Source organism: Poromitra crassiceps, assembly GCF_964638095.1.
Source record: "Poromitra crassiceps genome assembly, chromosome: 14".
Lineage (NCBI taxonomy): Eukaryota > Metazoa > Chordata > Actinopteri > Beryciformes > Melamphaidae > Poromitra > Poromitra crassiceps.
The window spans coordinates 21964002-21975738 of record NC_139633.1 but is presented as its reverse complement, the minus strand read 5'-3'; the positions used below and the strand labels follow the sequence as shown (position 1 = coordinate 21975738).

The window sequence follows — 11737 nt, the reverse complement described above, 5'->3', positions numbered from 1 at the left end:
CCTGGAACAGCAGCCCCCAAAGCACAATGCAGATCTGCTCATTATGGACATTATGGCATGCCTTGAGGGCAGGAGCCTTCAGTGTTCAGAGGGAGATGTGTAGACTACTGGATCATATGACTGACCCTGACTCTGAAGCAAAATGACACTCTCGCAGCCTTCAACTGTGTTCTTTATGGAGTCCCTAACATAATCATCACATTATATCACTGATTTCCTCACCAAATTGATTTGCAAACAATGTGAAGTAATACAGACAGTATAAGGGCTTTAATCATAAAATAAAACATTTCATTAAAGATGACCCTTGATCTGTATTGACATGTATTTTCCACTTTCTTTTGAATTTTCAGATACGTTTCCTCTCTCACGCTCCGCCTCTTGGTCTTGCTCTCTCAGTATCATAAAAATAAAAACACTCCAATGTATTCGTAGTCAATATGAAAATACTTTTACTACTGTGACATTGAGTGTTTCCACTTGGTTGAATGCAAACAAAAACATCTAACACAATAAGAACGTCATTGTTTTTCTTCTCTTAAAAAACAGAACAAATGAGAAGTCCTAAAGCAAAATGCAAGGTTAAAATCAGACAGCTGCACAATTACAGGAAAGTTTTACAATAATACACAATATTACACATTGACCTCATGACCTGGGCCGCTCCACATCTTAAAGTGCCAGATGAGATACATAGTGGAAGAGAAATGGATATAACATTCCTCAAGGAGAGAAAATACTCATTTGATGAAAAGTGTGACAACAATGTTGTTTTAACATAATCAGAAATCAACCTGATTTGAATGATTGGGGCATGGTTTTGTCAAATCTATCACAAATTCATATAATTTGAAAAGACAAATCAAGATTGTGATATCTAAAAAGGAAAGACCAAGATAAATTGTGAATTTAGAAAGCTCTCTAAGAATGAATGTCTGTTTCTTGCCTTTACAACCCAGACTGCTTTATGAATTCCACATGAATAGCTTACTGTTCATTCAGAACCTTCACAGTGCCCATATTCCATTGTATTAACACTAAATATTTCTGTTTATACAGTGCGTGGTCTGATTCAACGTCCTTTGAAATTCACTCCCTTTATTGAAATAGCAGAAAAACCGATCTCCCTCTAATGTTTTATTGCTTTGTTGTAACTTTTCCTGCAAAAAAAAAGTAAAAACGATGGAGCAGCAAATTTGCAAATTAAATGCTGCAAACAGGTGTGATTAACAGGCGTAATCTATTATTGGCACATTTTGCCTGTTCTCAGAATATGCCTACGCAGAAAAAGCCATTAATGCGGGTAAAATAACCAGAATAAGCTGCTTACATGATATTATATTTGGAGTATATTGGTGTGGATCCACACACTGAGAGTCATTCATACACACAGTATGAACGCAGGATTAGGAAGATTTAAGAAAAATGAATTTCACCTCCCCAGCTTCCAGCTGTCATTTATAATTATTACTCTGTGGATAACGTGTGTGTGTGTGTGTGTGTGTGTGTGCAATTTCTCCTCAATCGGCTGTACCTGCACCTGCTGCATAGACAGTGCCTTCATACATTTCTTGTTGTACCAGAGAGGAGGAAATAAGAGAGAAGGTGGACAGGGAGATGACGACTGAGGAACCAAAACCAGTTTGCTATGGAGAATAAAATGTTTTTGTTTTACTTGGAGGCTGTTGATGGGAATTGAGATGCTGAGATACAGCTGAATGTAGGCTATTGTGTTCATGTGATATGTACACCCTGTTGGAGGGAGTGGATCCCCGTTCCTATGGCTGTTGGGTTGGTATGCTCTCTTCCTCTATGTTTGGCACAGCACTCAATCCATGTCTTCTCTATCTTCTCCTGTTGCAGCCTCAGATTTCGTCCTCAAGGTCAGAGCTGTGGTTGCTCATCTGTGACAGACAGACAGACAGACAGACAGACAGACAGATAGAACAATGAGACTCAAAACAAAGAAGACTGCAAGCCTGGAATGACTAAGTAAAATCTCTTCCTGCAAGTACAAATTAGTTTCACATGTCCATATACCCAGCCAGAGACAAACAGTCACTCATCTTTCAGTCTGTATGCTTTACTACTAGTACTACTACTACTACTACTAATAATATTAATTATATTATTATTATAGGTAATAATAATAATAATAATAATAACAATAATAATAATACAATCTCATGCCAATAGGCTGCTTTTGCCTTTCTATTGCTTAATTATTTTTCCTATTTCCTTCTATAACCTGCCTCTGGAATGGAAGTTCTTTTTATAATCTATGGGGAATTTAGCGCAAGAAGAAGCGCCTGGTTTAGTCAATGTTCTCTCCCAAGAAACAGCACAAAGACACTGAAAATGAAACGGATTCCTTGCCTTTAGAGAAAATAGCAATACTTTTGTAAAGAGGATTTTAACTGAGCGGAGACCGTTTACAGATTTGTGTGACCCGAGTCTGTCAATGAATGTTAAAAATTACCATCATAACAGCTAAATCACAATGAAAACAAGACATACAGACTAGACTCCCACAGGAGATAAGATAATTATCCATAATATCCATACAATATAAGAGCCATCACTCTCTGATGTGCACTTTTCCCCCCTCAGGAATTCCTTCAAGTGAAGCATCATCGTGCGGTCCGTTTACCGTGTGGTGGTCGTCATCGGCGGCCTCCCTCAGGTCAGGGCTCTCCCTCTGGATTCGATGGCGGGAGCTGGGCGGAGAGAGGGAGGGGAGGGAGGGCTCAGGGCTGCTGGCCGAGAGAGCGTACAGTGAGCCAACTGGACTGTCCTCTCTCAGGGGAGACCCTGCAACACACGCACACAAAACGCGTAAAGCTTGGATTCCCTTTAGTGTGGAGAGGAAAGTTCAGCAAATGTTTCTTGTGGGTGAAGGACAGAAGAACAGAAGCGCCTGTGCAATTTCAGTGACTCTGCAGCAGCTGACAGGCAGAACATGAGAGTGACAGAATGAAGGACAGATGAGGAGATGGGGGGAGGGAGGAGAGAGACAGCAGGGCTAGATAGTGAGGGACAGGGAAATCAAGTAGAGCCTGAGATAAATTAACATGAAGATGAGAGCTATCAATCGCCCAAGGACATTCGAAGTTGATGGAAAAACACACAATACGCACGGCACGCACACACACACACACACACACACACACACACACACACACACACACACACACACACACACACACACACACACACACACACACACACACACACACACACACACACACACACACACACACACACACACACACACACACACACACACACACACACACACACACACACACACACACACACACTTCTTTGAAGTGCAAAAATGCCCTGCAGGACACTTTCCCTTTTAGTCCAATCAATGTGTGTCAATGTGTATTTCAGCCTAATAATATAATATAATATAATATAATATAATATAATATAATAAGGTTGCAGCTCCTTATATTATGTTTGGTCTTCTTCAACATTTCGTCTTACAGTTACTTAGTATCTAATGCTCACAGAGGGAAGTGTGTTGTTGGAGCAGATGAGTGGTGTAACAAATAATATGTCTGCATTTTAATTCACGATCAGTGTGATTAGGACTAGTGTAAAACCAATTAAGCTTTCTGTTAATGCCATTTCCTGAGACTGTTGCCATGACTGGTTGGCAGGCAGGCGCAGTGACGGTGTTGTGTTCCGTCGTCCACAGGAGGGCAGCAGCAGCTCTGTGTGTGAATGTCTGATGATGTGGAGCTGTTCTCCCCTCATCCGCTGTCTCCTGCCATCATTCTCAGTCCCGTGTTTTTTTCTCTGTTCTCAGGCTATGTTCAGCATGTTCCACGCTTTGCTCCCAACCATATATCCAGACAACACACTCACTTTGACCTTTGACCTCACCATCAATTTGAATTTCTCACTGGAGGAAAATCATTGATTTATCAGGGAATGTAAGAGGGACTGATTCTTGTGAAAAGAAACTTCCAATTTCCCCACGGCACAGATGGAGCTGAGCGCTTTTGATTGGGATTGGGACTGGTGGAGTTAATCAAGCAGAAATGTGAAAAAGTGCAATTCCCCCCAGAGTCGACCACAACCTCAATAAGGTTTTCGTGTGCCTATATTCACCTTACTGTATGTTCAGACGCGGGGGTGGGCCAAATTCTTCCGGGTGGTGTTAACACTTCCGGCGGTCACGGCGCCAAATACGAAAGAATGTCAGAAGAAGAGAGTTGTTTTTGTAGCGGACAGTGCAGGGGGTAAAACAGTACACAGCAAGTAAGCGAGTATCCACTGTTAGCCAGGTCAGATAACGTTATCGTCGACAATGACGAGCACTTTCTTGTAAAACATACCTGGACTCCAACAAAGAAAGCTTCAGATTGTTTTCTCTCCTCCGAGCGCTCGAGCCACTTACGTCTATAAGACCCGCAGACGTTAACGTAATACCCTGGAATGCGAGAATTAACGAGCCAGTTACATGGCATTGCATTCTTAGACATTGCCGTTTGCTTTTATTTGGTATGTTGCATACAATTGGCTAAATTATTAGTTAATTCAGAGTTAGATGATATTGGAGCAGCCGGCCTTTTTCTTTTTCTTTTTTGCTGGAAGTCGTACACGATCACACAACCGGGTCAAATGGGCGTGGCTACATAAGGTGAATAGAGACGCAAAGTGGAACGTCACTTCCTGCTTCAGCACTGTACCAGAGATTTTCATCCGCCATTTTTTCCCGTAGACATGTCGTAAAATGCTTATAAAATAGTTGTACTTCGTTGAACCAAACGGTTCAGCTAACTCTATAATCGGGAGAGACCATAGAACATTTAACTCGGACCAAAACTAAAAAACATTGAAAAAATATTTTCTTTAAACCCACATTTCTTTTACGTTTCGGTCCCAGTGAAATGTTATGCGATCTCTCCTGTTTCTAAATATATCTGTACCGTTTGGTTTGAACCAGTAAAACTATTTTTATACGCATTTTACGAAATGTGTATGGGAAAATAAATGGCGGATGAAAATCTCTGGTACAGTGCTGAAGCAGGAAGTAGGCGGTCACTTTGCCTCTCTATTCACCTTATGTTCATACGCGGCAGTGGGCCAAAATCCTCCGGGTTGTGTTAACACTTCCGGCGGTCACGGCGCGAAATACAAAAGAACGTCAGAAGAAGAGTTGTTTTTGTAGCGGACAGTGCAGGGGGTAAAACAAAGAACGTAGCCTACTACTTCTGAGCTACTGAGCTCGGTACACAGCAAGCAAGCGGAGTATCCACTGTTAGCCAGGTCAGATAACGTTATCGTCGACAATGACGAGCACTTTCTTGTAAAACATACCTGGACTCAAACAAAAAAAGATTCAGATGGTTTTCTCTCCTCCGAGCACGAGCCACTTACGTCTATAACAGCCGCAGACGTTAACGTAATTCCGTGGAATGCAAGAATTAACGAGCCAGTTGGCATTGCATTCTTAGACATTGCCGTTTGCTTTTATTTGGTATGTTGCATACAATTGGCTAAATTATTACGGTAGTTAATTCAGAGTTAGATGATATTGGAGCAGCCTGCCTTTTTCTTTTTCTTTTTTTTAGCCGGAAGTCGTGACACGACCACACAACCGGGTCAAATGGGCGTGGCTACATAAGGTGAATAGATGATCTATCGTTCGATCTCCCCCAGTCTGCTTCCACTGTCTTTCTGATGGCTATGTCTCACCTTTGTGGTCGTCCCTCTGTGTGTCCATCCTGTCCAGACTGTCCAGTAGCCCATCGATCTGTGTCTTTATCAGCGTCAGCTCCCTCTTAATCACCTGCAGCTCCTCCATGCCCACTGCCCACACAAAGAGAGGGAGAAGTGGAATTGAAATGGTTTAAATTAGCACAGAACTCCAGTCAATGTGTGGAAGATGGCGGGGTCCTGAAACAACATAAATAGGTTCTGCACTGATGATTTTATTTTGTATTTGTTAAGGGAAAAAAAGCCATCTCACTGAGATCGAAGGAAAGTAGCTTGTGATATGCGACTTAGTGGGTATTTTAGCGCATGCCGGTATTTTATCTCTGAACAGCTTGGGCAGCTGCATGGCTGAGGAAGGATTTTCTGAATGGAAAAACTGCTCCAGGATCTATTTAAGCATCTCTGATATGCCACCCATGCTCCGAGTTAAGCACCTGTGCAGCCCTGGTCTGAATACAAATCATTTTTTCTCCGCGCACCATTTGTCTCGTGTGAGAAACTGGACTACATGGGCCATAAATCTCCACTAAGCAACTACCATTCACAGGGTGGCGCCTCCAAATAGCAACGAGAGGTATAACTGTTACTATTTCAATACCCCCAAAAAACCATGCAGCATGTCAGTGAGCTGCACACAGTGTGCTCAGATTTACCAATCCACACGCTCTGTGGTTGCTTTATACTAAAGCACACGAAAAGGATGAGATATCTATTAAAGCAGAGTTTCATTTGGGCAAATCTTCTCTATTGCAGGCAGATGCTGATATGACAGGTGCCGTTTTACAAACAAATCTTATAGGGCAGCTTTCATTGAGTGAAATCTGAATTGGAGCCTGCATGCAGTGTTGGGGAAGCTACTTTGAAAGCATAGCTTAGGAAGCTACCAACTACTTCACCATGGAAGTAGTTGAAACTACAGCAAAGCTACCCTGGGAGAAATGTAGTTTAGGAAACTACAAGCTACACAGAAAAAGTACCGGTAGTTCAAACTACTTTGTAAAAAAAAATGCATTAAATTGACAATGTACGTGTGACATATGAAATAAAATATAATAGCCTACAAAAAAGCACAATGCCAGCAAAAAATATGCCTCTCAATTGAGTTTATTGCAATAGCTGAAAGTTTACCCAATAGCCTACATTCAATGTTATATTTTAGCTGTAAACAATCTGGGTTCTTCTGGGTTTCGTTTTATCAGACAAATAAACAGTAAAGACTTGACTAGGATTGGTTAAGGTTAGGGTAAGATTCTCAGGACAAGCCAATGAGAGGCAGCATAGGCTATGTGTCTTGGCTAGGATTGGTTAAGCTTAGGGTAAGAATATCAGGTCAATCAGAGGCAGCATAGGCTGTGTTTCTTGTCAAGAAGTACAGTAAGGTTATTGAGATTCTGGCTGTCTTCACGGTCTATGCTGCCTTCAAAGAGGTGAGGACGAAAGAAAAAGGGGCCGTGCTGTCAAACGGGGTTCTGGTTCAACAGTAATGATCAAATAAAATAAATAAATAGATATATTCCTTTCATTTTATTGCCCAAACTTGTAGTTTGTAGTTTCAGTAGTTAACACATTCACTGCCAGCCTTTTTTTTTTTACTGTAGGTAGCTTTTGCCAGAGGGTTTTTTTGAGGATTCTGGCTCATTTTACAAGAGCCAAGGATAATTTTCTGCTTGGAGTTTGTCAACACAAAGTTCACAAAAGTACTAATAGAATGTGTGCTTTCTCTGTCTAAAAGAGTTAGTTTGTAGAGTTAGTAGTTATGTAGATATTAGCCGTTGAGTACAGCATGGTTTCAGCGTCTCAGACAAAAAGCTGAGATAATCGCAGTTTTGTGAAATTCAATATCAAACAGTCACTTTAACCATTTATTTTTGGCATCAGTGAGACATCAGACATAAACAATATAGTTCTGAACAGTAATTTCCTCCATAGCAGCACCCGCACCCCCTCTCCTTACAACTCCTCCCTCCGTGGGCGTGTCTCCGTGTTTGTCAGTCACAAGCCAGTTTCTCCTGCCTGTCTGAGCAGTGAGCAGCAGCCTCTCTCTGGCGGTCCCTCGTCGGGGAGCGTGGATGTGGCTTAATCCGTTCTTGGATTTTCGGTTGAGAGCTTTGACGAAGCCTTGTGTGAATCTAGGCTTATGCTGCGCGCTTCAAAGTGTGCTTTCCACCCAGTCCACCTGTGGAAGCCCCCACCGCCGTGCGCCCATGTGAAAGGTTTTCGCCTACAGTATGAGAATGAGGCTCGTTCGCTTCTGGGTCCTCGGTTGAGCTCAGCTGGAATGCGTGCGTTTCTGGCCAAACAACACTCAATAGTCTGAGCACTGTCGCCACTCAGTGGGTCGGCGGAATGGATTGCACACGCCCGGCGGCTCTAACAGTATAATAGAAGATGCAAAAGGGCCAGATCAAGGATCCACCGTCAAAAAAAAAAAAACGATTTTTTTGACGTATCCATACGTCGCTGGCAGTTAACGGTTGGATTCTGCTTGACGTATGCATACGTCGCTGGCAGTTAACGTGTTAAACTACACAAAAATGACCAAAAAGTAGTTTAACTACTTGACTCACTACACAAATATGAATGTACTGTAGTTGAACTACCAGCAAGTTACTGCAAAATGTAGTTCAACTACATAGTTCAACTACATAGTTCAACTACATGTAGTTCACTACTCCCCCACCACTGCCTGCATGTTATACTCACACTTGGCTGTGGTGGCGCTGGTGGAGTGGACATGTTATACTCACACTTGGCTGTGGTGGCGCTGGTGGAGTGGGCATGTTATACTCACACTTGGCTGTGGTGGCGCTGGTGGAGTGGACATGTTATACTCACACTTGGCTGTGGTGGCACTGGTGGAGTGGACATGTTATACTCACACTTGGCTGTGGTGGCGCTGGTGGAGTGGACATGTTATACTCACACTTGGCTGTGGTGGCGCTGGTGGAGTGGACATGTTATACTCACACTTGGCTGTGGTGGCGCTGGTGGAGTGGACATGTTATACTCACACTTGGCTGTGGTGGCGCTGGTAGAGTGGACATGTTATACTCACACTTGGCTGTGGTGGCGCTGGTGGAGTGGACATGTTATACTCACACTTGGCTGTGGTGGCGCTGGTGGAGTGGACATGTTATACTCACACTTGGCTGTGGTGGCGCTGGTGGAGTGGACATGTTATACTCACACTTGGCTGTGGTGGCGCTGGTGGAGTGGACATGTTATACTCACACTTGGCTGTGGTGGCGCTGGTGGAGTGGACATGTTATACTCACACTTGGCTGTGGTGGCGCTGGTGGAGTGGGCTCTGGAGCTTTTGGAGTGAGTTCTGTCTCGACTGCGTCTTTGGGCGGAGGAGTAGGAGGAGGAGCGGGCACGCTTGGCCAGACTGGGTCCCTGGGGCAGCGGAGGCAGGGAGGCCGGCACACGCTGGTAGTCGTACACCCTGTGAATTCAACACACACACACACACACACACACACACTTCTGAAAATCTGTCAAACAAGTCTCCCGCAACTTACTAATGCAGCATGTCCTATTTGTATCGACTCTGTGTGAAGGTGTTTCTCTATGTTCCCCAACTGACTGTCTGACTGCAATCATGACGAAAGGGCAAGAAAGAGCGAGCGAGAGAGAGAGAGAGAGAGAGAGAGAGCGAGAGGGGGAGGGAGGGAGGGAGGGAGAATCAGGACAAAAAGTAGATCTGGCAAAGAAAGGAAATACACAGACACAGGTGCATCAGATGCCCCCCCCCCCCCCCCCCACAATAAGCAGTATTTAGCTTGATCTAAATAGCACAATAGTGCAATGCAAAAGATGACGATACAAAGCTGGAATAAGATCAATTGTGTGAAAGACCTGAGAATGAAAGAAGGGAGATGTTCACTTCAGTCATCTCAGGGATAAATATGATTTTCTTTTATATCCCATGCCCCGTTGTCTTTTACTTTCTCTCTGTATTCCTCTGGGTTGTCATTGTGCTGTTCCCTCCTCCCTGTGTGTGGACGGCTCCATGTCTCTATCTGCCACTGAATGTAATTGGTTCTGTCAGGGCCCAATCAATAGCTCCCCGTCAGCCAGGCTATAGTGCTGGTGACAGCGGCGGTGTATCACACTCAAACATAGTGGTCACAGAAACGACTGTGTGTGTGTGTGTGTGTGTGTGTGTGTGTGTGTGTGTGTGTGTGTGTGTGTGTGTGTGTGTGTGTGTGTGTGTGTGTGTGTGTGTGTGTGTGTGTGCGCGTGCGTGCGTGCGTGTGCGCCTTTTTTGGTGTGACTGTGAGTCCCGGGATCCAATCCAAACAATCATAAGCTGCAGGAAATGTGGGAACTAAGGGGAGTCAAAATATACGAGTATGATTTGATGGATGTTTGGTCAGTAAATAGAAGCGGTCTGTGTGAAGCCAGTATCTCTATACAAGCTGCTGAAGACAGTGAAAAACACTTCTGGATCACAGGCAGGTGAACTGTCAGCTGAAGGGCTTGGAGGAGCAGCTGATGGAGCTGTTAGCTTGTCAGTCAGAGGGAGTCCACCATCTGAAAGTTGTCTCTGTTTTATTTATATTTTGTGAAGTGTCTCTCCCCTACGCAGCAATTTCTCCACCCGTCACATACTGTAAGGATGAAGTGTAGGCCACCATAAGTGTGTGAGATTAGAGGCTTTGAGCATTGTCCGAGTGGGGGGACAGACAGGCCAAAGACTTAAGGCAGTTTAAAGTCCTTTAGAGCAGTTTGCAGAGGCACATTAGACACTGTGTTGCTACACATAGGCACATATAGACACATATAGACACTGTTGCTACATATAGACACATATAGACACTGTGTTATTGCTCCACAGGCTTTGAAGTGTCATCTCTGAGAATGGAAGCTCAGGCTCAAACAAGGAGATACCGGAGAGGGTTCGAGTTATGGGGCGACCTATGGGGTATTGGACCCCATAGCTAGAGTCTGGGACCCCATAGTCAATAACACCTGTGGGACTCCCACAATATATACAGTATATACATATATCTTTTTTTCCTCAAATAATTTTTTTTTCAATGTAAGAATTAAATTATTTATGTTAAAGGAACACTCTGCCCATTTTCAACCAGCTTTGTATCATTAGAACATCAGTAGTATATCAGAAAACTGTAAACTGTTTTGAAGTCTGTCATTTACCGTAAATTCCGGACTATAAGCCGCACCGGTGTATAAGCCGCACCTGCAAAGTTGACTATTTTTTTCTTATATAAGCCGCACCGGACTATAAGCCGCGGGTGTTTTAATGGTATTTTTTTTTTATTATTATTATTTTTTTTATTGTGTTTTAATGTTTAATTACCATATGTAAGGGTTCATGCACAGAGGGGATTGTCGGGAAAGAGATGGCTGTTTGAGGAAGCTCCCATTTATTAACATTTCAACAAAACAACATAACACAACACCACCTGTGTTGTTATTTACAGTGCACACAGTGTCATACAGTGTCATACAGTGTGGTGAAAAGAGGGCAAGAGAGGAAATTAAAACAGAAGTGGATTTATAGTTAGAAAGAGTGCTAAAAAAGAGAGATTTTTTTTTCTTTTTTTTAAAAAAAAATCCATAGATAAGCCGCACCGTTATATAAGCCGCAGGGGCCAAAAAAGCCCAAAAAACGGGAAAAAAGGTGCGGCTTATAGTCCGGAATTTACGGTAATTTGACAGTTATTGAGTGTTAAAGTGTGGACCTGTGACATCACTGGTCCACACTAACTCAAATTAATAACTCATTAACTCAAATCAACTCTCAATAACTATCAAACTAGATGAATGACAGAATGTTTGACAGTCTAATCCTAATGTTAATATAAAATGAGATATTCCTCTAAATCTGGCTTCAAACGGCCACAATTTGAGCAAAAAAGCGGCCCTTTGGGCATTGCCGGAAAAAAACGCTGGGAATTTTCTTCCGGCCAAAAAACATGGGCAATTGTTTTTTGGCGGCGCACTACGGGCGCCACCGAATTTGGGGGACCCCCAT

General features: G+C 43.2%; 1 protein-coding gene across 2 annotated transcripts in view; it reads right to left on the bottom strand.

The window, feature by feature from the left end:
- Nucleotides 1-327: 327 nt before the first annotated feature.
- Nucleotides 328-11737, bottom strand: part of LOC310788783 (heterogeneous nuclear ribonucleoprotein C-like) — a 57318-nt gene continuing 45908 nt past the window's right edge. The window contains exons 4-8 of one of the 2 annotated variants that reach the window (XR_014553309.1): nt 9009-9178; nt 5713-5826; nt 4123-4177; nt 2651-2811; nt 328-1904 (exon numbers count right to left, since the gene is read on the bottom strand). Coding sequence is in view for 1 of the 2 variants with exons in the window: in XM_083650358.1 (XP_083506484.1) it covers nt 1866-1904; nt 2651-2811; nt 5713-5826; nt 9009-9178 (484 nt within the window). In the remaining variant the exon portion in view is untranslated. The remainder of the gene's footprint in view (nt 1905-2650; nt 2812-4122; nt 4178-5712; nt 5827-9008; nt 9179-11737) is intronic. The other variant, XM_083650358.1, reaches the window with a different exon arrangement.